Source organism: Motacilla alba, chromosome 10 (genome assembly GCF_015832195.1).
Source record: "Motacilla alba alba isolate MOTALB_02 chromosome 10, Motacilla_alba_V1.0_pri, whole genome shotgun sequence".
Classification (NCBI taxonomy): Eukaryota; Metazoa; Chordata; class Aves; order Passeriformes; family Motacillidae; genus Motacilla; species Motacilla alba.
Window position 1 is genome coordinate 10,300,479 of NC_052025.1, and position 25,785 is coordinate 10,326,263.

A 25,785-nucleotide genomic window follows, 5' to 3' on the forward strand; every position below is an offset into this window, starting at 1 on the left:
ATCTTCAGCTACATTTCACAACAACCATCATTTGGAAAAGCCCAGCTTCCATTTACAAAGGCAAGCTTTAAGCTACTTACCATATTCTTTCTCATTGACCTCAGATATGGGTTCAGAAATAACACTACAGAACGAGATAGCACTTGCTGCAGAAGGGTTACGAGAATGACCCATGTGATGCGGGGCCTTCTTGACATTCTTCAAGGCTTCTTCTGCCTGTTCCTGTTCCATTGCAGCCACCATGTCCCTGTAGGCTTTCCTGGCCTCTTCAGTTAGGGATACCAGCTTATTAAACAGATCCTAAGTACAAAGGTAGTTTTATCAGCAGTAATTCTTACTAATAGCTTTCACTTTACGTTACTCCTTTCAGTCTGAGGTATGCCACATATGAGCCTCAAGATTAGCACCAAATACCTCAACTTTAAGTAAGAATTAGTTCTTCTCTGTATTAAATAATAAAAACACCACTCCAGGTTTATGCAAGTTTTAGGAGATGGACATACTTTACAATACTCTTACATTCTTAAGCCTTTCAAAGAATTTCAGATTACACTTTAAGTCTGTTTAAAATCTACAATGAGGTGTTGTGACCAAAATGTTTTAGCACAGTCTCTCAGTACCATAAAAACTGAATTTCAAAGAAAAGACACCATGATATAGATGAGGTCAGGGTTATTATCAAAGGTGTACTAGGAGTGCTCCAATGCCAAATAAATTCTTTACTACATAATTGTTTACTCCAGCCACTTATGTGATTGGAATGACTCACCTCAGCACCTGAGTAGTTGAAGATACCCACAACACTAACAGGAACCAGCTTGTTCACACAGCGGCCAAGAGCCTTGCGGCCAAGAGCAAAGACAAATGGAATTTCTTGTTCCCGTGCCATGGCTATTACATTATAGAGAGCCTCATCTAGTCCACCTTGAAGAAAGCAATTTTAAATAGATATCTAGTCACTTGAAGTCATCATATGGCACGATACAACTCTCTAATCCACTTAAGCTGCAATTAGCCAGTAAAACTTCACTACGCACATCAGCAGCTCCTATGCCCCAGAGATTAACACACAAGGTATTTCAAGGGTAGTGAATGAGTACAGATGAAGGTGATATTCTGTATTCGCTGTTAGTCCTGCACACAAACTAGAGCTTCATAGGTCTTAAGCAGAGATTTGCTATTCTCCTATCTCAGGAAGCCTCTGTTTATTCTTCTGGTTGTGGCAAAATGCTTTGGTTGGCTAACTAACAATGCACATTCCTCTTAAGGAATATTCCTAAAAAGCACCCAGAGCTCAGGACTCTCTGCATGGTGTATTGAACACAGAATGAAGTAACACAGAGTAAATTTCCTTTCTACAGTACCTATTTGCTTTAAATTTTTCACCCTCATGAATGAGTTTCTTCCAGAACGGAGCAAAAAAAAGAATAAATGTGGAATGGCAATTACCCATTTGGAGTCTGGGATGTTACATCATGCATAATAACAAATGCTTCTAACCTTGCTAATTAACACATTTAATCAGCACAAGAAAACTGCAAAGAGCAAGTGCACCACTTGTTTTTATCATTTATACCTTTTGACTGAATTTTTTCACAGTTGGGGGATATGATTACACACTTGATCTTGTTCAGTTTCATGTGTTTTGTAACCTCACGTAACCCCATAACAAGTCTCCTCCTTGCTTTAGCTCTCGTGGGATCCTTTTGGTAAATCCGTTCCTGGAAGCTGACGAGCTCTTGCAACAGCAGAGTCACGCACTCATCTATTTCTTTACTTAGAACCTGGTTACAGTATCTGTCAATTCAAAACAACATCGACAAGAGTCAGCATTGCTACTTCACAAATATTAGCATAACCAATGTTTCACCCAGCCTTTTTGCAAATGAAAATAATTTTACTTCCTCAGAGCAGTTATTTAACTTCTACTAAAGTCACTAAAAGGTTTTAGAAATCAGACTGCAAACTGCAAGTTAAAAACACATCCATAAAACTTCAAGAAGCCAATCAAAAATATTAAAAATACAAATACTGCAATAAGTGCTGCGAACTATTTTCTTTTGCTAATTTAGTACATTAGAAAGATACATTCATAAAAAAGCCCTAACATATTAAGAGGTACTATTACATTATTTAAGCATTCCTAAATATTCCTTCCTTTCCCATTTAAAGCATACACAGCCTTCCTTCAAAAATTATTTTTCAGAGAATACTCCCACCTTGCTTATTTGCTGTGGCAACGAAAGAAAGTCTCAAGTGAGTGTTTGTTCATATATACACACATTTGTGTGCAAACACAAGTGATCCATTTAGGGGAAAAAAAAAAAGAAACTACTTGCAGAACCTTCTATTTCTGAAAGGGAAGCTTATGTTCATTAAGCTTTTAAGTCTACTAAATCTACCCACACTTGAAACACAAGGGTGACTGAAGTGCAAGCCTTGAATTTTTATTAATAAAGCAAAGCTCTTACTCTCTGAATCTCTTGCTGTGAATTTTGGTTATTGCAGAAGATGCCATTGGACTGCCTATTCCAGAACTAGCAGGTGAACCCTGTGACACTGGGGTCATGCAGTACGGAGAATTCTGACTTGCTGGAGAAAGTGAAGTATCACTAGGCATACTCAGACCAGTTTCTGAAAGGCAATTTTTAAAAATTACAAAACACATTTTTCATGAGAAAGAAACAGAATCACACTTCTTGTGTTATCGCTCCCTTACTTTATCCAAATTCCATTTTGAAAACACTAAGGGTTACTCTTCCCTCCCCTTCTGGAGGGGAAGGGGAAGGGGGAGAAAAACTGAACACACATCCACCACTCAGCATGGATTGGATACATGAGCAATATTTGAAATATTCATAAATATTCATTAAAAATATATTGAGCTTACTTTGGAAAAGCAATAAAACAGAAGAAAAAACCTGTGTATATATTATTACTTCTTCCAATAATTCCTTACAATTTATATATAAAAAATACTCAACTAACTTATTCCTAGAATGTGTAGGATTTTCCCACTCTAGTCAGACAGGTCATTCAGAAGAAAAAGTTATGAAGCAGTACATGCAGAATCCTGACAGACACCTCCTTCCCCCACTCCCACTGCCCCAAACATGTTGAAGACATTGAAAATCCTCTGGAGTTCCTCAGTTGCTCAGGGCTGCTGCTGCAAACTGACAATTCAGAAATTGCAGCTGATTGACATGTTCAACAAACTGGAAAACCCTATCTACAGTTTGCAACTTTTATATCTGGAAAACTTGCAGTATGTTCATCATTAAAAAGTACTGTGATCAACATAGCATGGTTGACAAGAGTCACATTTTGCTTGCTTATCAAAAACACTATCAACTCTGACATGTGGTGGGAACATCCACTTGAGATGATAATTAAAATGCTGTAGGGAGATCATGTACTGAGAACCCACAGTGTATTGAGCCTTCCTCAACTGAGGGACAGACAAGGCATTTTAGAAGAGAGTTTCAATTGCTAGTATTTCATAAAGTCAAAAAAAGCTAAAAGATAACATCTATAAATTGTGTGGCATAAGAAGAGAAAGTATGAAAATAAGCAGATTGGTATAGCTGAGGGAGAGTGATGGGCATCTAGAGACAGACCAACCTTCCTGAGAGGCCAGCTCCTGAGACTGGTCGGCAGTCAAGTTTAAATGAGCCTCTTTCTGTTCATCAGAACCCAGAAGGCTGTGGTCAGCTGATAAACGGCCTTTCTTTTCTTCTCTCTCTTTCAAGATAATCTAGAAACCAAACCAACACCTGAAAATTAGATATACCTGTAAATAAAAACATCCCTTTCACTGAACATAATGTTAAGCGAGTTGTTTTGAACCTTCCTACTCATGCCAGGTCAGAAACCCTGGAAATTATTTATTTCCTCTTTGATCACAAAGAGTATTTCACAGCAGCATTTTACAGATGGTATACTCAATACTCACACACTTCTACATCAATAGTGCTTTCAATAGTTTAAGTACTTTCACAGCTTCCTTTCTGATACATAACATTCACTCATTAACAATTCCTCATCCCCATGCCTGTAAAAAAATTCCTTATTCAGGCATACTAGTCAATCTTTATGAAGCACCTCAATGAAGACAACCCTTTCTATAAAAGAAAGTGCAAAGGTAAGCAGCCATGGATATACTGCTGTTACTATCATTTTTAATAGCAAAAACATAAAAGCCTTGACAAAAAAGAGTTAAGAAAACTTTTCTGAACAGGTGAATTCCTCTCAGATCACAGGCAGGTCAGAAAAAGGCCTGCATGTTTAGGGCTCACTTTTTTATATTTTACCTTCTAAACTCCGTATATATACTCTATTCCTTCTGCACATATCTAATTTATGACTGCATGAATATAGATATATACAAGCCATTAATTATTTCTAAGCTTACTCAAAAATTGTAGCTTTGCTTCAAGTTCTTCACCCATCTCTATAAAAAGGAGTAAGAAAAACTAAGGTTGGCATACTAAATTGCACTACAGACTAGAAATCAGCCACATGAAAAAACTATGGAAGCTTTTCCATGTGTCCTAGTGTCTGGAGTCAAAAAAAGAAAACACCCTTGCAATCTGTATTGAGATACATTTTTATTAACTCCAACTGATTATATGGATAGAAAAGTTATGTTACATGTCTAGATCCAAAGGAGAGGGCACCAGTTTAGCAGAACTGGAGGCAGAAGCTCATAATTCCCTTGCCCTATGCTCATGGCAACTAGTCCTCAACTAAGCAAATAACAGGGTTTTTAAAATATTATTTTTGAAGTATAAGTGTGGGTCAAAACACTCCAAGGTTGGCACGTTTACCTTTTTAAGTGCTGTAGGGCGTTTCAGTTTTGCAATCTCTCTCTCTTTTCCTCTTTTCACTTTTGGGGCAGTTGAATCCAAAGGATTAAGGCAACCCATAGAGGGCTGTCCCTTTGTTAAGGACTTTCTGCTGGCAGATTCTTTGGTATGAAACGGAGCAGCACTGCCAACTAAATACAAGATAGATATTAGTTTCACCAAAAGCCATGTCAGCTTTATTTCAACACTGTTTTCACAATTTCCACTGATGAATTCTCTAAGTAGATTTTCCTTCCTTGGAAAAAAAGCAGTTCATAATGACAGGAAAATTACATCATCAGATATTGTTGCTTCCAGATGGTTTTAAGCTTTCTTCAACTTAGCCTCATGTTTTAGGAAACTGTGGATTCCAGGAATTATTTTAATAAATGGTATGGGGTCTCTCTCAAATGACTACATGTAGCTTTATTAGTTAGATGATTATGGTAAGATAAACTGCAAATATTTATCCAAATGCTGATTTTCAGTTGTTAAAGACTTGAACAGTTGATAGGACAAAACAGATGAGAGAGTGCAGCATGTAGTTAAGTGGATCTTTTGCCAGAAAGAATAAAACAAGTGCTGTCTCCAATGGAAATGCCAACAGTTCTTTGCTGAGCTTTGTTTGATATAACCTTGCCAACTTGAAATAATGTTTGAACACTGCTGAAACTCAAAGCAGGTAAAGGAACCAACACACCAGAAAGAAAATGGTAACTATGTGCATAATAATGGACTCCAGGCTACATACAAGAGCTTAGGAATCAGATTGGCAGGGTTATAGTAAGTAATTACAAAAATGTCAATTCTGCATTTGGCAGCAAGTATTAAAAAAGCTAATTTAATGTTGTGTTGATACAGACATAGCAAAAAAGCATAATTAAGCCATTGTATACATTCATGATGGAACTATAACCTAATCTGTGTATGTCTGATCTTATTTTTAAAAGGCTACAGTAGAACTACACAAAGGTACAGAAAAAGAAATATGGATTCTCAGAAAAGGTACTTCCAGAGTTAAATAACTAAATAGACTAGGACTCTTCAGAGACCTGACAGACATCTAAGAATCAGAGGAGGAAAGAAGGGAATAACTGCTCAGTCTTTGTAATACAAAGGCTGTGAAAGCTAAAAAAATTTTGAGTTACAGCACAAAAAACACCCAATACTGACCTCCATCCCAAAAAAAACACAGCAGAAAGAAAAGTTTCTCCACATAGGATGTTTTAAGATTACAATTCATTGCCATTGGACATTATGGCTGGTAAAAGCATAAGGTAGAAACAATGGACAGTTTAAGAGACAAATTTGATTTGAGTAAGCCTTGGGTCAGGAGACCTTGAACTACAAACAGCAGAAATGGGAAGAATATCCTAGTGACATATCCCTCCACATCACAGTCAAAGGTATCCCCGCTTTCAAAGAGTATTTTATGACATCTTCAGTAGAGATGTTCTTTTCAGATACTCGTTTCAGCACTGAATTACTCTCAGGACACAACTGAGTTTTGAATAGCAGGTCTTCTTAAAAGACAATTGGCTTCAGCTCTAGACGGATTTTCACCACTGCGTACTGCAGCTCAGAGGATGATAGCACAGGTAATTTATTGAGAAATGCATTAAAAATAATCTTTCCAGGTTTTTATCATGCTTATACTCAAAAGCTAAAACTTGACAGAAAGAAAAACATTTAAGATGCTCAGATCAATCACATTCACGTTGGCACAAAATGTGTCAGGCACGTGAGAAATACCTGTGTATGAGAGAGGCCTGGTGTTGGTGATCTGACGAGCTTTCATTGCTTGCTGCTGCTTTTCAAGAGCTGCTAACATGTCACCCAAATCTAACTGAACTGGGGTCTTGCTCTTCTTTCCAGCTGCTTTTGATAAAGCCTCCTACAACAGAAACATCACGTACAATAAATACAAAGAAATGGTGCCTGCAACATTCCTTACAAAGGATTACTGCTATTAGAGATTAAGAGGAGCTACAGATAACTAATCCTCCTCTTGACCAAGTGCTGGGGGTGGGCAGGGTGCTACACACTTGAAGTTTTTTCTGTTCCATGCTTATCTCTGAATACTCTTGAGCTGTTGCAAGTGCTGCAGCCAAGGCCTTCTTCTTCTGACTTTTTGCACGCTTTGGTACAGAGGTTGTAATGGGAATTGGAGTTTGGACTATGTTGATTGGAGAATTCTCTGGTAAGTCATCCAACTAGAATTTTAAACAAAATGCAAAAAACCCACAGTTAAAAGACCTTTCTCTACAGACCACCAAATATGGGGCATTTCAGAAACCAAATCACCCAAGGTTTTGATTGCCAGTATTACATCCTAATTAATTACAGCTAGATGACACAAGTTAATAAAATTTCTTTATATTTCATTTTTGTATGGGAAAGCTATTCTATTTAGCTCCAATGATGGCTTCAGAAGGTTTTCCAGTCTGATTACTACATAAAGAATTTCCCCCTCCCCAAGATTTCACACAGGACTTGACTTTCTTGGAAAGCAGCCAAATAGGTTAAGCAGTCTATAGACACAGTTCTGCAACAAAATATTTAACTAGATCACATACTAAAAAAAGTACCTTCCCAACAACTGCTTCCACAGCCTTAAAGCAGATGCAGTTTGAAATTAAAGAAACAACACAAACTGTAATTATTTTGAAAAACTGACACCATTATTATATATTTGCAGATGTAACAATTTTAAGAGATGTCTGCATGAAAGCATCATGATGCATCAGTCCCAGCCTGGGACAGTGTGTGATACTGAGTGTCTGTAACATGCATCTTACAATCTCATTAAAAGAGAAAAATCATGAAGTTTTGAGTTTTTTTAAGATGGGTTCCCTGCACCACTTATTTTAACTGGCATTTCTTTAGCATCCAAGGCTGGTAACACAAACACCCCATGATCATCACAATTACTGTAATCTAAGTCTTGTAGCAGAGATTCATAAAAAAATTACACAAACTGAATAGTCTCAAAAGACAATGCTTTGCAAAAGAAAATAATTACTCACTACTTTGGGTGAAATCTTCTGCTGGATGCTACTACTTTTGCTGCTGCCATTGTCACTATTTAGCTCTGGAAACTCATCTTCATCCTAAACAATACAGAAATTAAGAATGAAAAGGATGGAACCAAAGTCACCCGAGAAGCATCAACTGAAACTGCTTAAGGTAGAAAAACAAATTGAATCTCTAAGTCCCACATAAGCTAGAAGGGATTATGTGACACAAATAGAAAATAATGAAGAATTAGGAAAGCATTTCTGTATCCAAATAGTATTCTTTAAGAAAAATTTTCTTTTTTACACCAAAATAAAAAATCCTATTACAATTAGAGAGGATAAGCCAGCAAACACAACAATTTCTATTCCCAAGTGAACAGTAAAAGTTACTTGAAGGCTGCTTATTTAATTTGTCAGCAGTGTTCTAAATTGCTGCACTTTCCACAACACCCAAATACAAGCCTCATTCTGTACACAATGCAAGGATCATCTAATAAATTAATGATCTTGACTGTACACCTCTTGGAGCCAGATGTTTTGTAACTTCCCATTGAGAACATCACTTATTCCACACACAACTGGGATTGCTACTATGTGGAAAGAGTTTTCATACAACAGTACCTCAAAATACAGAGGTTCAGGACTCTGCTCTGCTCTGCTTGCCTGGCTCGTAGCTAAAGGTTTTTCGTGCCGTTTCTGCAAACTCTGCATTCTTTCTGAAGATGTGCTGTGGTCTCTGCATCTGAAACCAGACTGAAAAACACAAATGTGATTGGCATTTTGTAATTTCAATATTTCAAGCAATGTACGTGCATGCCCATAAAGCTTTTTCATCCCTGCTAATTAGCAACTAGGTACAGTTTTTAGAGGATAAATTGTGCTTTGGTGTTGTGGATTTTTTTTTGGGGGGGGGGGGGGCTTTCTGGTGTGTTTTTTGGTTATCTTGTTCTTTAAAGCCTGCACAAAAATTCTATAGACAGTACCAGATTATTCCTCCCCCTCAAGACAATTAATCTTTACATTTGTAACTCAAATAAAAAGGTTTCTTTTGGCCAAATATGAAGAAACTCAGGAGCTGCTGGTGACTAACAGCCATGAAGCCTGAGGAACTGTCTGTGACCATGATCACTCCAAAGAACTTTCTCCCACTACATAATTATTCTGCATGCAGTTACTGCCTTTCCAACACATTTTTTATGACAATGCCCATGCACACAATTCTCTAAAGGTCAGAGACAGCAGCATAGTGGTAGAAGCATTCTTCTGTTTATTATGTGACAGGTTGGTGGAAACCCATGTGCAAGTAGTTGGCAAAAACCAGTGCATGACTTGAATTTCACATTTATACTTACCTATTTTTCAAGAAAATTTCCTACAGACCTCATACTAATTTAGTTTCAACAGAAAATAGTTTCTAGGACAATTCTGCCTTGAGGTACAGTGAATTTGGCTGAGGCAACCTCATTTAGAACTTTTTGTGCCAGCTTTGTTTTTAAATACCTAAAATAACTGCCAGATTTAGAGCCTAAACTGTGACTGGATGAAAGCAAGTCTGGTTCTTCCTGCTCTCCCAATGCCATAAACTAATAATAGTGGCTTCCAAAGCCTCTGATTTGACAGCAGGTTATAAAAAGATTCAGAACTGCTACACGTCCAGATAGAAGTTTGTGGATGCTTGTTTCTGTAATAAACCCACAGTTACCAAACAGGAAGATGAGACAATTTTAACAATTCCATCTAAAAACCTAAACAGGCCAAGCTGGCTCACATATGTTTGCAGAAACAGGCATGTTTAAACAAAGCTCCCACTTGGAGCTTAGCTTTCTTGCTGGCAATAACAGAGTTCAAGCAAAACCTACATTTAAACACAGGCAAATGTTTCAGCTTTCTTTGTACCCCTCTGGATCACCTGCCCCAATAAAATCTCTCAGAATTAGGAAGACCACTTTCTCCTTTCTCCTCGCATACTAATAACAGAAATCCTGTCCTAATTGAAGGAAGTCTCACAGAAAGATACTCAAGCTTCAGCACAGAAGAATTTTAAGCCATTAAGAAATAATAAAAAATATTTTAAAAATGGTATGCTAATGTCAATTTTAAAATGTTTTGAAGACAACAGGAGTAAGAACACAGGATTCTAGTTCACCAACACATCAGAATCTTTCTTTAGAAAGTTTGAGAATTTTTTTTCTTCTGAAGTGTGAATGGGTCAAAAACTGAACTAACTTTTTCTACATCCACACTATCATCATTTCATAGGTTGCTTTATATATGCCATGTTCTTCCTAGTCAGATACAGATAAAGCACAGGCTATAGGCAGAGAACTCTCAAGGACATTAAACTAATTATATACGATATAGAGCTAACTTACAAAACATACCAGTTAGAAATGTGCAAATGAGCAAATGTACAACTAGACTTCAAGGTTAACTTTCTATACTGTTTTCATTAAATAGTTTTGTATGTTAATTTTACAATTCCCTCTTTTCCCATATGATAAAAAGCCCCAAATACTTGAACTGAGAACCACTGGCAGCATACCTGTGGATTATTTCTTTGCTCAGCTTGTCTTCCACCTCTAGAAAAGGTCAGAGTTTTTTCAATCCAAGGTTTTTTTTGAGTTGCTTGGGAATTTACATTAGTCCAACCTATACCAGCTGGAAGAGAAGTGCCATCTATGAAAAACTGAATTAGTATTCAGAACGTATCATAATGATTCATATGCCACCAGAGCCAGAAACACAATCCTGATACAAATGAAGTTCCTGGAGAAAGTCTAATTCTCCTGTGACAACACTGACTTCTGTAGCTATTCTCAGATGTTGGCAGTTACCTTTATGGAACATTCAAGCTGCCAAGAATTGATCACCACAAAGCAGTGAGAAAGGAAATCTCAGGTTCACATCCATACCAATTTCCCTTCAGTCATAAACAGCAGTCCCTGGTATCACCACCAGACTAACCAAACTATTTGTCCATGGTATATGTAAAGCTTCTAAAAAGTATCAGTGCTTCTGAAATAGAGAATAAGAACTCCCTGGCTCTGTTACTACCCAGGTAAGAACTGCAGCCCAAAAGGGTAAGGAAGCCTGAGGACAAACTAAACAGGAGCACGGCTTTGTCTGAATGATTCCACTGGAGTTTATAGCTTTTTTAACCCATTAAAGAAAGGCAGCCGTTAATAAATAATTAGTGACGGCTATATACTTATTCATTTGCAAGTAACACGTGTCTTAGTGGAGGAGGTTGGAAATCACAGTAAAGATGCATCCTCAGAAGCATCTGATCAGTTAGAGCAGCATGCTGAAGTAGATCAAGAGGTATGTAAAGCAAAAATACAAATGCGACCCAGGCAAATTTTAAACAGCTCACCGGTCAAGGCAATGCTTACTTGTATTTATTGATGGTTCTACAACCTGAAAAGGAAAGAAACCAATTATTTTAGTAGTTTTCATTAGTCTGTAAGCTACAAATATAGTTAAGTGACTCAGTTATGTTTACATACATTCATTGCACATGAATCTGTATTTCTTGAAGCCACAGCTGCGGCCTGGTTATTGCCATGCTTAGGACTACAGTAGCCACTGTCACTGTCAATGTCTGCCTCACTTGCGCCCTGTTCACTGGAGGACTCTGCAGCAGGGTGAGAGGTTCTCCTGCGCCTGCCTTTTGACTTCCAAAGCATCGTGGAGGCGCTCTCAGAAAGTGACTTATTAGCTATATCTGAAGGAAAGTCTTTGAGAAACAATAAAAATAAAATTACTTGTGCAGGAATTGATAAGAGACATGAAAAAGCTACACATCATAAAAACAAATATAAAACGCCAGTCTTTGCATTAAACCAGCATTGAATTTAAATTTTGTCTAGGTCCAACTGTTATTGACAACAAACTCAAGAGTCGGCAAAATCTCTGCAGGAGTACCATGTCACTGCAACATTATAAGGTGACATACTGAGAAGGTATCTGCAACCATCAGCAGCTTTTCTTCATTATCCTTTTGAGCTGCAAAGACTTCTCTTAAAAGCTGCATCTAAATCAGGTCCACCCTCTTTTAGAAAAGATGACAACTGACATGTAGTTCTAGTTACTTCATACACCCAGAACTTTAAAAACAAATTACCTGTTTGCTGTGATGCATCAACCAACAAAACAATCTTTGATCTATTCTCAGGACCTGATGAACTGGTCTCCTTCTGAGTGGCGACATTTTTCACTGGAGGACGTTTACTTTTTATGTGCATCTGTAGCTGCTGTTGCTGCTTTCAAATATTGCCACACACACACACAAAAAAAAGTTGACAAAAAATGAGATATGTGCTTCCTCTGCAAGGACATTTTCTTTATACACTTCTACTTATCCTATTCAAAAGCAGACTTACTTTTTGAATGACTGGTCCCCTGTTAGTGCTTCTGCTCCGCTGAGCGGACAATGGAAAGACCTGGCCTGAGGGGCTGGGACGCTCAGTGCACTCTGTAGTAACTGTACTCACAGCATTGGCTGTTTGAAAGGGTGCAGGATAGGGTGTAGGGAAAGGATGATAGAAACCCATGACCTGAGCACATGGCGCTGGCATCAGCTGATAGTAAGTATATTCTGTAGAAACAGGTGGCTGTGCAGATATTATAGGATAAGCAAGGTATGGTCCTGCAGGATTTGGGCTGGGTTGTTGCCATCTGATGTCATTGTTATATAGTGGAAACTGCCTATAAAAAAAACCAAAAAACAAAACGAAAGAAAACTGCTCAGTAAGTCTTCCCCCTCTCAAAGAAAATTCAGGCCTTGATCACCCCTTCAAAAATAACAGTTCATTATAATAAGTTCTAAACTCAACATATTCTTCACTAATTATGTGAAGAAAACTGGATACAGTTGCACATAATACTGAATCAGCTACATGGCACCAAGGTATGTTGCACCATGGCAGGACCCAAGCTGGACACCCAAAGCTTTGCTTCATTCAGAGATTCAGACAAGAAAACCTCCCGACTGCCCTGGACGATCCATGAGCACAGCAGGTGACTTTGGGAGGGATTTGTATCAGACCTTCATAGCCAGGAAAAAAAAGGCAACAAAGAATATGATAGGAGAAAAGCAAAGGGAAGAATATAGGTAAAAGACTGAAGGCAGAGTAACTTCCTCCTCATACATGAAGGGTTAAATATAGCGAACAAAAACCTTAATATAGAGCCCCAGTCACTGACTCCTCTCAAGCTACAAGTTCAAACCCATTTAAAACCCAATCATCTTCCATGAAGATCACAACCACTTATTACCTGTTGGATTGATTTTCCTGTACAAATGGATAGCAAGTGATCAGGTAGCTAGGGATTGGAGTTGGTTCCATGCCATTAATTCCTCCACTGTCGTTAGGAAGCGCCATTGGGATCATTAGTGTTTCTGGACCCTTCTTCTGAGGAATAAATGGTTCTACTTCAGCTGACAGCTTGACATTCTTAAGAGAAAAGAAAGAATGTCTTCATTAATTACAACCATAAATTGCTTGGGAAAATTTAGATTCATAAAGTTGTATGCAAAGAACCATGAACAGCAGGCAAATGGATGACAAGGCTACAGGACTTCTGCAGTAAACCAAGGGAGGTGGAAAACAGTTGGCAAGAGCTTATTGCATCCTTCCAATCAATGCAGGGTGTAATACAGATCACTAACATTTAGCATTTGTGTTAACCTTTACAACTGCAATGCAAACACTAATTAATTTAAAAGGGACTGAAGCCCAGATCTTGCAGAGGATATATGAGTCGGAGCACAGAACGAAACCAAATTAGCACTGTATGTGGAGCACAGTTGTGTAGGCTTTCAGAGATGAAACCAACATATGGAAGATGTAGTAATGCCTGGCCTGCTCTACAAAACTGACCATGTTTCTAGGCGATTATAAAAAAGACTTTTCAGCACTAAACCACAGTTTAACTGCTAAGAGATGATGCACCACAGGAGAACCCTCCCCACACACTCTATCTGCACACTCTACAACTTGGACGTATTTTAAAATGTTTAGATTATGATTAAAGGTTGTCATGAAGAAGGCTTAGAAATAAGTTTTAAACTATGGTTTCAAAGAAAAGTATCTCCCTCAATCCTGAAGGTATCCTTAGTTTAAGATGGTTTTGCTCACATTTTTGGTTTTGTACAACATAGCTGCATCTTACACTCAAACAACAAAAAAAGTTGTATTCAATAAGACAACTGCAGAACCAAAGGACCCTTAAATTCTATATTCCACTGTAACTTACATTCAGATGAAAATAATCTCTTTTTTGTACAAATATTTCAGCCTAATTATATGTGCCTCAGATTACTACCTCACAGAGTACCAAATACTAAGAAGATTTATTCTAAAGCAGACAAGAACTCCAGACATTTTTCCTTCCATATGGCTACAAAATAATCTCAAAGGTAACACATAACCTGTATGAGTACATGCTCTTATAGGAGAAAGATGAAATCCTACATGTTTGCTGAGGACAGTCTTCTACCCTTGCTACTACCTCCAGAACACCCACATGAGCTGAAACAGTTAAATGGGAGCTCTGGAAGTATCACAGCAAATAGTCCCACACCTACCACACTCTTCTCACTCCATACCTTTGCTCTGTGTCACATCCACAATCCACCCTCAGACAGCCTTCCCATCCAATATCTGAATCTCCAAGTCCCTAAAATTTCTTCCACTTAAATAAGATCCCATATTGGTTTAGCAGCATGAGAGTGGCAAAGGTAGCAAGGGCAAGTTCAAAAGTTTTTTTGAAAATACAGTTGTCCTGATGAAAAATATCTTTTAAACTGACAAGATTCCTGCCAAGAACAGTGTAAGTATTTTTAAATATTGTTCTGAAAATGCTCATGGCTATAATATAGACATTTTATATATGTATGGAATATAATATATGAAAGGATGTCCCATCCCTAGAAGTGCTAAGGCCAGCTTGAATGGGGCTCTGAGCAACCTGGTGTAATGGAAGGTGTCCCTGTCCATGGCAGGGGTTTGGAACCAAATGATTTTTAAGGTCCGTTCCAATGCAGGGCAGTCTGACTCTATAAGCACAGACACAGAAGTATCACTTCTGCTGTACAACAAGATCTTCACTACAGCAGAACAATTACCTTCATATCAATTAAATGCATTTCTTTATCATTAGTAGAGGGTGAACATTCCTTTCTTCTACAGTAACTCTTCTGATTCCTGAAGTTCCATTCAGAGGAAAAGCTGTGGGGCAGCTGCAGCAGCAGCATGGAACTTGTGCAACACAAATCAAACCCAGCTCTACCCAGAGCTTCCTCTCTGGCCTCAGGCACATCCCTCAGCTGCCTCGTGACTCCCCTTCGCAAAGCTCCAAGGCATTCTCCTCAACACAAGAGAAAAACTTCTCATAATTTTTTTTAAAAAGTGTTTATGCACAGTGAACACATGATAAGTACCAGAAATACCAACACTGAGATCCCTCCCTGAAAGTTAAGAGACTGTGAGGCAAAAATATTTGCTTAAGAATAAATTCACTTATGGGCTGGCCTACAAAACTAGATCAGAGATGATTCTGAATTGGAAGAAACCCACAAGGGTCATTGAGCCCAGGTCTTTAATGAATGGCCCCTGTGGGGATGGAACCCACAACCTCAGTGTCATTAGCACCCTGCTCTAACCAACCGAGCAATGAAAACGTTAAAGAAACACACCAAGGATGCTTCATCCCAGAACACGCAGGAGTAAAACTAGGATGAGTGTTTTATAAATGTGACATTCCTAAGGGAAACACTGAAAACTGTCAAACAACTATTCCTAACCTGCTGGTCATTATCCTACCTCAACATGCCAAGTGAACTTTAGCCAAGATACTAAAAATAAACTAGTACTGGCTCAGAAAAGAGTCAAAACATTCTATTTGTCATTCATATTGGAACCAGATTTCCTGTTTTAAGGATCTCTCCTATGTGGCTGTCTGCTCTTTCCCTTATTTGGGAGATTTACGTGAAAATACAAAAATCATTCTTTATTGACAAGTCTCTTGCAGAATGGTCTCATGAGAGTGATTTATGTGAGACTGTGCTATATCATCACACATTATCAGGATTGTGAGAGAACAGTCTTTCACATCAGATACTAGAAACAGAGCTGTAACTGATCCAAGCAGGAAGCGAGCGATTCTCACCTGCAAGGCTGCCATAGCAAAATATTTCTTGTCAATTCTCAAAGATAATCCCTACCTTACTTTTACATCCAAGGTGGATTGGATAAAATTTGACTTATTTAAATCTGTCCAGCAAAAAAAGGGTATGTTGGGGTTCGTTTGTTTGTTTTAAATTTATTAAAAACCTCCACAAGAACTCAACACTCTTATAACTTAATTTCATGATTTTAGGAAAATAATTCACATTCTTCTGCTTGGTTTTACCAGGTTCAAACAATTCAGAGATGCCCAGACTAGAAAGACAACTTTAATTTTTCCTTTCCTGTTGTCCAGTCCCTTATACAGGTTATGATTACTACTGCTATGACAGAGCAATTACCTGATATATTTAATTATCATTTTCTGTACAGCTCAAAACAAGTTTAGCTTACCTGTAATGGTAAAATAAGGATACAGCAGATATTGTAATCATAAACACATATGGGTGCATTTGAAAGTTAAATCCCTTTTTTTTGCTTACAGAACTTGGGGAGTGTCTGTTATTTAAAGGAACCAGAACTGTATTTCACATACCTCTTACATGCATTATACCCTAAACACCTCTCTTGCGCAGTTTAGTCTGCGCCTACAGGTTTGGTTGGTTTATGGCAGTTGGGTTTTTTTAATCCTTCCAAGAAACTTGTTTTGGCAAAGGATTTAGGGCAAACTTCTGTTTTCAGATTTTGCATTTTGTTCTGTAATGCACACACATATATATACGCCAACTCATCAAAACAGCAATTGAAAACTTAGAAACCTCAGTACAGGTGTTTCAAAAATCCCTCAGTACAGGTGTTTCAAAAATCATTCTGCAAGCATAATACATCAAATTCTCATATAACTTACCCATTTCATTAGACAACAAGGCCACATTTTCACTTTGGGGTAGAAAACAGAAAGGCAGCTCAAGTGTATTACCAACTAAACTAAATTAACTTCAACATATTGCTTCCTTAGAGCATTTTACCAGTCTTTCAAAAATCCTTCAAGAGTTCTGTGTTACACAGGCTGTGTGTTCAGATGAGGGCAGTAAACTCACCCAAGTTAAAGCAAAAAGGGGAAACAAATGTACTAAGTCAGGTCAGACTAACCAAACCAAAACATCAACAGAAACAGCTCTGCAGGGTGATTCTCCAGACATCTCAGCACATTTCACAGATGGCCAGTGGTTTCACTGGACAAGTGAGGGAAACAAAAAAGCAACGCTAAGTAATTTGTCCAAAGCTATTTTAGCAGATCTTTTTAGGACCACAGATTCCTCAGCTAGGAGGAAATGTTGGTGAAGACAGACAGTAGGAGTACCTCCTCTTTTTGATTAATGGCCTTCTTCCTTCATAGTGCAAGGAGAAAAATTGAAACAAAAAGAACCACCAATCAATTTAGTCACAAGTAGAGGTGCTGCTAATTTCTCATTGCATTGGACAAACAGAAGGTATCTCCTACTGAAACTTGTAATTTCTTCTAACAGAAGAAATTTGGTGAGCTAACAGAAGAAATTTCTGTAGCTCCTTTGGTGAGCTACAGAAACAACAATGCCAAAGAAGCAGTTTGGTGGTGGGTTTGGTTTTTTTAAATACTGACATGCTTAAGACTCAGGGGAAAATGCAACCAATAACAAATGAAGTAAACTCCAGAACACAAGACAGGCTCCTTTTTGTTTCGGAAGCAAACAAGAAAATGCATAAAACAAAGTGCATGCAAATATATGTGAACACAATTCCTCAGATTTCACCCACACAGTACAAATAGAATGCCAAGTGCACACGAACAGCACAAACAGGACTGATCATGCCACTGGTTCATAACCAGAGACAAGAAAGATTTGTCAAACTCAAAGATTTGGGAGAAGGCTGCTACACTTTCCCTAATCCTTACAACAGAGGACTTGTGATACAAGCTTATGCTTTAATTGCTCTCACAGTACTGAGATTTATTCCAGTCCGTATCCTCTAAAACAAATTAGTCCTTTGCCATCGCCATCAGTAAATGCAAGGTGTTTGATCACACCATCAAAAAGCAAACAATGAAAATAACTGCAAGACCAAACTTATTTTTGACTGCAACTTTTTCATGTTTGTTCAACCTTTCATATCACAAAACCAAACAAAGCTTTATTGAAATCAACCTTTGATAAATTTATATTTAGAATTGAGTTTGGTTAAGTCATGCTGAAACATCAGATTTTCAATCAGCTGCCTATTAATGGAAACACACCCCTTCAAAAGAAACCAAGATTTAGACAGAAGCCTCTTTTGTAGATACCCCTAGTTTCAATTTACAAAACGTTTTGCAGTAGCTCATTACATATTTCAGTCCAACAATTACAAGTCTTTCAAGACAGCACATATACTGAAGAGCTCCTTTGTTTCCTATATAAAAGCTACTGTAGTCATCAACAGCTGCAAAGACAGAAGATGACACAAGCAGGAACAGACTGGTAAACTTTGTCCTATAGTTATAGCACTGTACATTTAATCTTAGAAAAGTTTTTGTTCATTGTAGCCTAATATCATTCAGCATTCTCCATTAAATAGGATCTCTGTCATCCTGCTCTCAGAGGAGAATGCTTAGATATCAATCTCACCATTCACAGGGTGAGAAAATAGACACAGATGCCACATCTCAGAGTGCTATAATAAAATCAGCTGGTTTACTGTCTCAAAGTCTGGAAACAAGAAGTCTCATCCCAAAGCAAAATAAAAACATAGCTCAAACTTTTGGTTTTTTTTAAAGAAAAACAATCCCGCTTCTGAATTCTGGATTTCATCATTTAAACACCGTGTTAGCAGTAAGGCAAGTCACAGTTCATCTATTTTAAGATAAACTTTACAAACATGGAAGTAATTGTTTCTATAATTAGTTGCTTCTAAGTGGCAGATACCTCGGGAATGGTAAATATGCAGTCCAACTGGAAACACCAGCAGCAGGCCATTTAACAAAGCACAAAATTTAATCTTCCCTATTTACATTTAACATAGTCATTTCAACAGAGCACTTAAAGCAAATACTCTATGAAGTGAGTCTTTCCCTTTTCCCTCAGCTCATAACAAGGGAATCGTGCATAATTCTCTTCCCTTTCACAGGATTAAGTATCATGTTCAGAACATAACAAAGCTAAATATTTAACATTTTTACCTATATATAGAAAACAAGCAAGTGGCACAACATGACAAGCTGGCATGTTTAAACTCAAAGCCAGACTATTCTAAGAAAAAAAGGGGGGGAAACTAATACTCACATAAAGCTTGTCCAAAGACACAAAAAAGCTACCAAAAGGATCCTCTTTACTTACCTACTTTACACCATTTAATAGTACAAACTTCTAAACTCATGCTATCCAAATGAAGTACCAATATTTGAGTGCTTTGTAGATAGATTGGTTTAATCCTTCTAGTACACTATTTATACAAATCAGTTTCCTGATCACCACAAACTAGCCAATGATAAATACTTTTGTACTCCAACAGTTAAGAAATTCATGGAATCACTTCAACAACACTTAAATTCACCAAAGAACATATTCTAAAATAAGACAACACGAAACTCACAAAATCCAAAACTGTTCTGCACTTTCAAGATTCAAAAGAAAGCAATGTACAGGAAACCAGACATCTTCCAGTTTTCCTCAGTTGAAAAATCTGCCATGGGTAAGAAACACTGAAGGAAACCGGACAGGATAAAAGAGCACAAAACATTGATCTAGATCTACTTCTATGACAATCACATTATCAAGCCACCTGTTGAGTGGTCACAAATAGCAGAGGTAAGCAGAACAGGCTGTCTTTAAGCAATACTAAAACAAAACACAGGTCACTGATTTTGCAATTTCACCTGATTTCTCAACTGTACTAAAGGAACCAACTGTCTTAATCACAGAGCAAGACAAAAGTATAAGACTGAGAAAAAAATCAAAGCACAGCAGTATTTTTGAAAGGGGAAGTTGTTTCTCTTTAGTTTTCTGTCATATTCTGCTTAAACAGAAAGAGTATCATCAAGAGAGAAAAAGAATTTTCTCTCTTGTAGGAAAACAACCTACACTTAACTGCTGAAACCCATACACTTTTTAATGGGAAAAATTTTGTTCTGGTGTAGACAGAAGTAAACTTACACACCCACTACAAAAATTACAACTACTCCTACTAGAAAATAAGTGTGTTTAAGCAGCTTTACTCCATTTTTATCTATGTCAGCTGCCAAAATATCACTGAGCATTTCATAACAAGTCGTATCAGAAATTAGGTAACAGAAACCTTAAAGGCAATCCAAAAGCAACATCTTTTTTACCAATTAGGTATCCAAATGATCTTGCAACAAGAAATCTCACACTGATTCACTAAGCCAATGCCACAAAACTCTGTTTACGCATCAAAAGCATTTGTGATGCTCCTTTACTCTTGAAATACCGCGTTAACACAGCACAATAGTCCTAGCTGCTCATACTCCAATTCCACAGCAGTTACTCCTTTAAACACACACAGCTACTATACTGTGCCTGAGAGAGCATTCTGAGGGAAAGGAAGGAGAGAATGAGTACTGCTAACACACATTTGCAGGCTTTAATACTCATTTATCAGATGTCAGGCAGTACAAGCACAGAAAGGAGCCCATATAAAGAAAAAATGAAATGGCTCCCAAAACTGATGCAACCTTACCAAACACTTACACTGGTAACAAATGATTACATTCAATTCTTACAGCACAAAAGGGTCAACCCCAGAGCCTCTAGGAGTCTCCTAATCAAGATGCTACCGTATAATGAGCAGACAAAAGCAACAAGATTGTTGAATCATTTTAGAAACTCATCAGGTATTAATTATTTGTCTGCCTAGAAGCCTTACTAGGGGATAAGGAACCAACAGGACCAGATATGCTGCAAACATAATAAACAAGACGATTCCTGCTTCAGAGCTTAACTACACCTTCAAGTTGAAATACTGCACTTAGTTAGGACAATCACTCCAAGTCAACACTTTATACTGTAAATAACATAACAACTCTCTGTTTTCATGAACTATTTGACAGATGAAAAGAGAGTGGTTTGATAAGGACACGTGTGTGAACCTCCAGTACTGAAGAGCTCAAGCAACAAGGAATAAATATTTCACAAGTGTACGGCAGTACTAACTGCAGATGAAACAAAGGGGGAAGAAAACCCACCACACCAAAATCCAAGATTTCAAAGCAAAAAGTACTACAGATTGGACTAATGTAAATTTTACAGAATAAGATCAGGTTTTCTACATGAGAACAAATAAAAAGCATTAACAAAATTAAAATCATTACCACACCAGAAAGCCCAGGAAGAAAGCCACAGTGGGAGCCATACTGTAATAAAACACATTGTGAACTAACTTCCTTAGATATATGCACAGAATGAAAAGCACTGTATCTTTACAGAGTACATTATTAGTCATTATCTACTTTGCTACAGGAACCTGTGTTATTTTATTCCTTAACCCCACTCTTAGAACCCCTGGAGACACCAAAGCTGAAAACTAGGAAACAAAGAGCTGTAAATCACCAATTTTCAACACATTCTGCTGAAACAGAAGCTTAGAAGTAATATCGGGCTCTAACAGATGACATCATTCATTTCAGATACATCTTTTACAACTCCCTCCTGATGATGAAATGCTTTATTGCACATATGCAACAAATCATACAAATTCTTAAGTCCCTGCTTCTGTTTCTTCATACCTCCACTAATAAAAGCTCATAAAAATAATGCTGATTACCTCACAAAGCCAAGTTTAATACAGAAGAACAAATACAGAGACCTGTAGAATTAGTGAGCTACACCCACACAGCTATGAGGAGACCATCAGCTGTGTCCGACCACTGAAAACTCCAACCCAACCGTGACATTTACAGGAATCAACAAGAGTGACACCTCGATTGTGCTGCTAAGTTCTCAAAGAAACCTGTTTCTTTCTCAAGAAACCAAGTCTCTGCTACTGACCAGGCAGGCTTAAACTAAATGTCACTCACTGCAATACTTCCCTAAGCTTGAAACAAAGCCTGAAGGAACAGGGGGGGCGAAGAAAAGACCCGAGTTTTGAATTCCCTTGGAATTCCCAGGGGAGCCGCTCCCGGGTTCCCGGCTCCCCCGGACAGCCGGGCCGGGCGCGGCCTGACGCCTCCCGCGCAGGGAGGGGACGGCGGCGGCGGAGGGCACACACCGAGCTCCCGCTTCCAGCCCCGAGAACGCCTTTCTGCCCCTCCCGAGGGCCGCTCTCCGCCGGGCCGGGGCGGCGGCTCCTCAGGGCCGGTCCCGATGCCCCTCACGGGCGGTCCCGGCGCCCCCCGCCCCGCAGGCCGCGCCCCGCCCTGCCGAGCGCTGCCCGCTGCCCGCCGCTCGGCCGCTGCCGGCGGCCCTGCCGGGGCTGACACGGCCGGGCCCGCTGCGCTCCCCGCCCTCACCGCCGCCCCTCCCGCCGCGGCTGCTCGCGGTCCCTTCGTACCTTGTCCGCTTTGTCCATGGCTCCAGCTGCGCCGGGCGGCGGCTCTAATGAGGGTGGCGGAGGGCCCGGGCCGCCTCCCCCATGGCGCTGCTTCCCCCGCCGCGCTCCGCACACGCCCGGAGCGGCGCCGGCCCCGCTCGCGGTTATCACGGGAACCGGGACCGGCTACGCCACGGCCGGGGCGGGACGGGCGGCGGGGAGGGACCAGCTGAGACGGAAGCCGGGCGGGCTCAGGCTGGGAACGCCTTCGCTCCCCGCCACGGCGGGCGTTCCCCTCCCGCGTCCCGGCCGCCCGAAAACAAGCGAGGCCGTGGCACGAGCGTCGCGGAAACCCGCGGGAATGAGCGCGGGGAGCGTTGTTCCCCCCCCGCCCGGGGCCGCTCCGCCTGCGGCGAGCGAGGGCGGCAGGTGCGCTGCGGGCCCGTCTGCTCGCGGGCGGTGCCGGGGGAGGCTCAGGCCGACGGTGTCCTTGAAATTATCTGGAACGCGGGGAAAAAAAAAAAAAAAAAAAAAAAAAAAAACAACAAAAACAAAAACCCCTGTGATTTATTTAGAGGCAGAAATCTAAAAATGTCGCAGCAGCGTCTGGGCTGTGGAGCGGGTCCCGTGTGTGCAGGGACTGGGGCGGCAGCAGAGCGGGGAGATGCTGAGACGCGAGGTTTGGCACAGCTTGTGTGACGTTCCTTTATTTTGCTGCCCTGCTTTAACATGTGGTGAATTATGAGTAACGCCAGCGAAATCCGTGAGACCGTGTTCACCCCGAGCCAGGAGAATGGGAAGCGCATGCAGGAGCCTGTGCTGCACATGATCCCCTAACAACACATGATCCCGTAGTGTGTTCTGCAGGGGATGTCCCCGCGTTTCATTACCCTAATAGGTCTGCTGCCTTGGCTTTAATGGAAATGAGGCATGATTTATTTACAACTTGGTTGATTCATGGCAAGGGGAAAAAAAAAAGCAGAACTAGACTAAGTACCTTTGTGAAAGAAATATACAAAGGATGTCCCAGATCAGACTCTTGAGCGCTTCCAGGTGAAATGCATTATAAAAATGTTACATATCAATACATGAGTTAGGTTCCTGCTTGATAGAGGTTCTTTTGAGGAATAAATGGCTTGCTTTTTGAAGAAACAAGAAAGCCTGTATCTGAATTTGACAGCAGTAGAAGCTATCAAGAATGTCTTGACAGACCAATCTTGCTATAGCTTCCTAGATTGAACCTTTACTTCTAGATTGAACCTTTATTTTATAATTAATCTTTCCAGATTTATGATACTACATAACAATTTTTCATATGTTTTAAGAATTTATTTATTGAATAAACCAAGATAATCTCTTTGTACTTTATTTGGAGTTGCTCTTCACCGTTATAACTTCCTATGTAACATACGGGATTATGGAGAGGGCTATTGCATGGCACAGCAAGATCTCATCTTGTGAACAGATGAGATGAACAGAGAATTGTGCAGACTGTCACTGCCTTCTGTGCTACTCCATCCACATCAGCAGGATCACCATCTAAGTGTAACTTTTGCCTAGATGTCTGCAACATTACGTATGTTCTGTGATTAAAGTTTTCATGAGGTCACAGTACACAAATTCACAGGATTTCCCATTAAGCATATGGGAAAGGGAGTGGGCCAGGTTGTAACCCCAATTAAATTGAACTTTCAGGTTTCTACTAACTTCAGTGAGGACAGTGTTTTACTACCAGTGGAGAGGACAGGAGAGCTGCTGCAGTGTCCTGATACACAAACCTCATCTGAAGTGGAGAAGCTGCAGCAGTTGTGTGCTTTATATGCACTTCTGTAACCCAGCACTTTTCTTGACAAGATTAAATGGTCAGCAGAACTCATGTAAGCGTTTATAATGCTGGGAAGCCATTTCAAGGTGGTAAGACAGACTAATTTGAGGTTTGGAGGTTGTGTTCCCAGGGGCTTTTACACAATGAGATTTCTTATTTCAACACACAAAGTCATGAAAGTAAAACTGGGTATTAAGCTGGTTGTACACAGAGCTTTCAGCTGATGCAATGGAACAGCATTTCATCAGTAATTGATGAACTTAAATATGAGATGGAAATCTACAGATAAATAATTATGAAACATAAGCTACCTAAACTTCATCTCACTTAAACAACAAATCTCTACTGAAAAAAAATGTAGTAGTTGAGAAAAATCCCTAGTAGTTGAATGTGTTTCGCTTATTTGTGTGAAATTAGGTAGATTTATTTCAAACTTAATCACTTTCCATCTCCAAGTAATGTGGGAGAACTTGCCTGACTGGACAGAAAACAGTGAAAAAATCCCACTGAAACAACTAGAACAATTGTCTTCTTGTATTATCACACCAGTGTTTCAGTGTGGAATGCAGCTTAATTTGTTCAAATTGATGCTGACCATGGAATATATATTATGACATTTGCTTAAGATAGTTGCTGTGTTTTTAAAAATAATGACTCATTATGGCAAGGCTGTCCGTTATGAAATTCTTCTTTTGTTCCCAAGATACATACCAACAGAAAGGTCACACTTGAAAGGGCTGTTATGCACACACAAATAACAGGAATGTCTAAGATCTAAATGGGGCAGTGATTAAATAGACATCAGATCTACATAAGTCTATACAACATACAGAATACAGAAAGTCATGTTGGGTGACCTGAGTGGCCACTCAGGTGAAAAAACTCAAGTCTCCCATAAAATTTAACTGTGTTATCACCAAAAAGAAAAACAAACCAAAGCACTCAGAACCAGTTATGTTAGATACTCTATCCACAGTTATCACAAATATGCCAGGGTATCTGGTTACAACATCATCTTGATCGAGTGTTGTGTAACAGAACTTGACAGTGTCAAAATGCTTAAGGAAGCCATCAAAAAATTCTACAAAGCCTGTTGAATTTTAAAACACTTGGTAGCTGCACATGGTTGCATTTGAACATCCTTGGCAGCTGATTTTTCATACTCCATCAAAGGGTCCAGTTCTCAAATCTGGCAGTTTGTAAACAATTATTGCTACTTCTTTGCTGCAACATGGAGTAAGTGAATAGTTCATAAGCAAAAATGATGGTAGAACTCAGCAGGTGCTGACTGCAATTTTGCTACTAAGTTTTTGACTTTATTGCTACATCTACTGGGTAGTGGAGATATCCTTCCAGAACACAATGGAAGAAACAAACCAAATGAAGAAAATCTAGGTCGACACAAAAATAAAAAATGGTAGACTAGACCAAAATATCTCAGTAAAATGGAAAGGCACTTGGTAATGACT

At 39.2% G+C, this 25,785-nt stretch overlaps 1 protein-coding gene across 2 annotated transcripts in view; it reads right to left on the reverse strand.

Annotated features, from left to right (window-relative positions):
* SECISBP2L (SECIS binding protein 2 like) overlaps positions 1-22,993 on the reverse strand; it is a 28,410-nt gene extending 5,417 nt beyond the window's left edge. Inside the window, exons 1-17 of one of the 2 annotated variants that reach the window (XM_038147477.1) lie at positions 22,513-22,993; positions 13,139-13,317; positions 12,244-12,568; positions 11,985-12,123; positions 11,368-11,597; positions 11,254-11,278; positions 10,404-10,519; positions 8,483-8,614; positions 7,871-7,954; positions 6,890-7,057; positions 6,597-6,738; positions 4,827-4,996; positions 3,622-3,754; positions 2,472-2,634; positions 1,577-1,797; positions 770-924; positions 81-300 (exon numbers count right to left, since the gene is read on the reverse strand). In XM_038147477.1, the coding sequence (XP_038003405.1) occupies positions 81-300; positions 770-924; positions 1,577-1,797; positions 2,472-2,634; positions 3,622-3,754; positions 4,827-4,996; positions 6,597-6,738; positions 6,890-7,057; positions 7,871-7,954; positions 8,483-8,614; positions 10,404-10,519; positions 11,254-11,278; positions 11,368-11,597; positions 11,985-12,123; positions 12,244-12,568; positions 13,139-13,317; positions 22,513-22,530 (2,620 nt within the window). In that variant the 5' untranslated portion in view covers positions 22,531-22,993. The remainder of the gene's footprint in view (positions 1-80; positions 301-769; positions 925-1,576; positions 1,798-2,471; positions 2,635-3,621; positions 3,755-4,826; positions 4,997-6,596; positions 6,739-6,889; positions 7,058-7,870; positions 7,955-8,482; positions 8,615-10,403; positions 10,520-11,253; positions 11,279-11,367; positions 11,598-11,984; positions 12,124-12,243; positions 12,569-13,138; positions 13,318-22,512) is intronic. The other variant, XM_038147478.1, reaches the window with a different exon arrangement.
* Between the last annotated feature and the right edge of the window lie 2,792 nt (positions 22,994-25,785).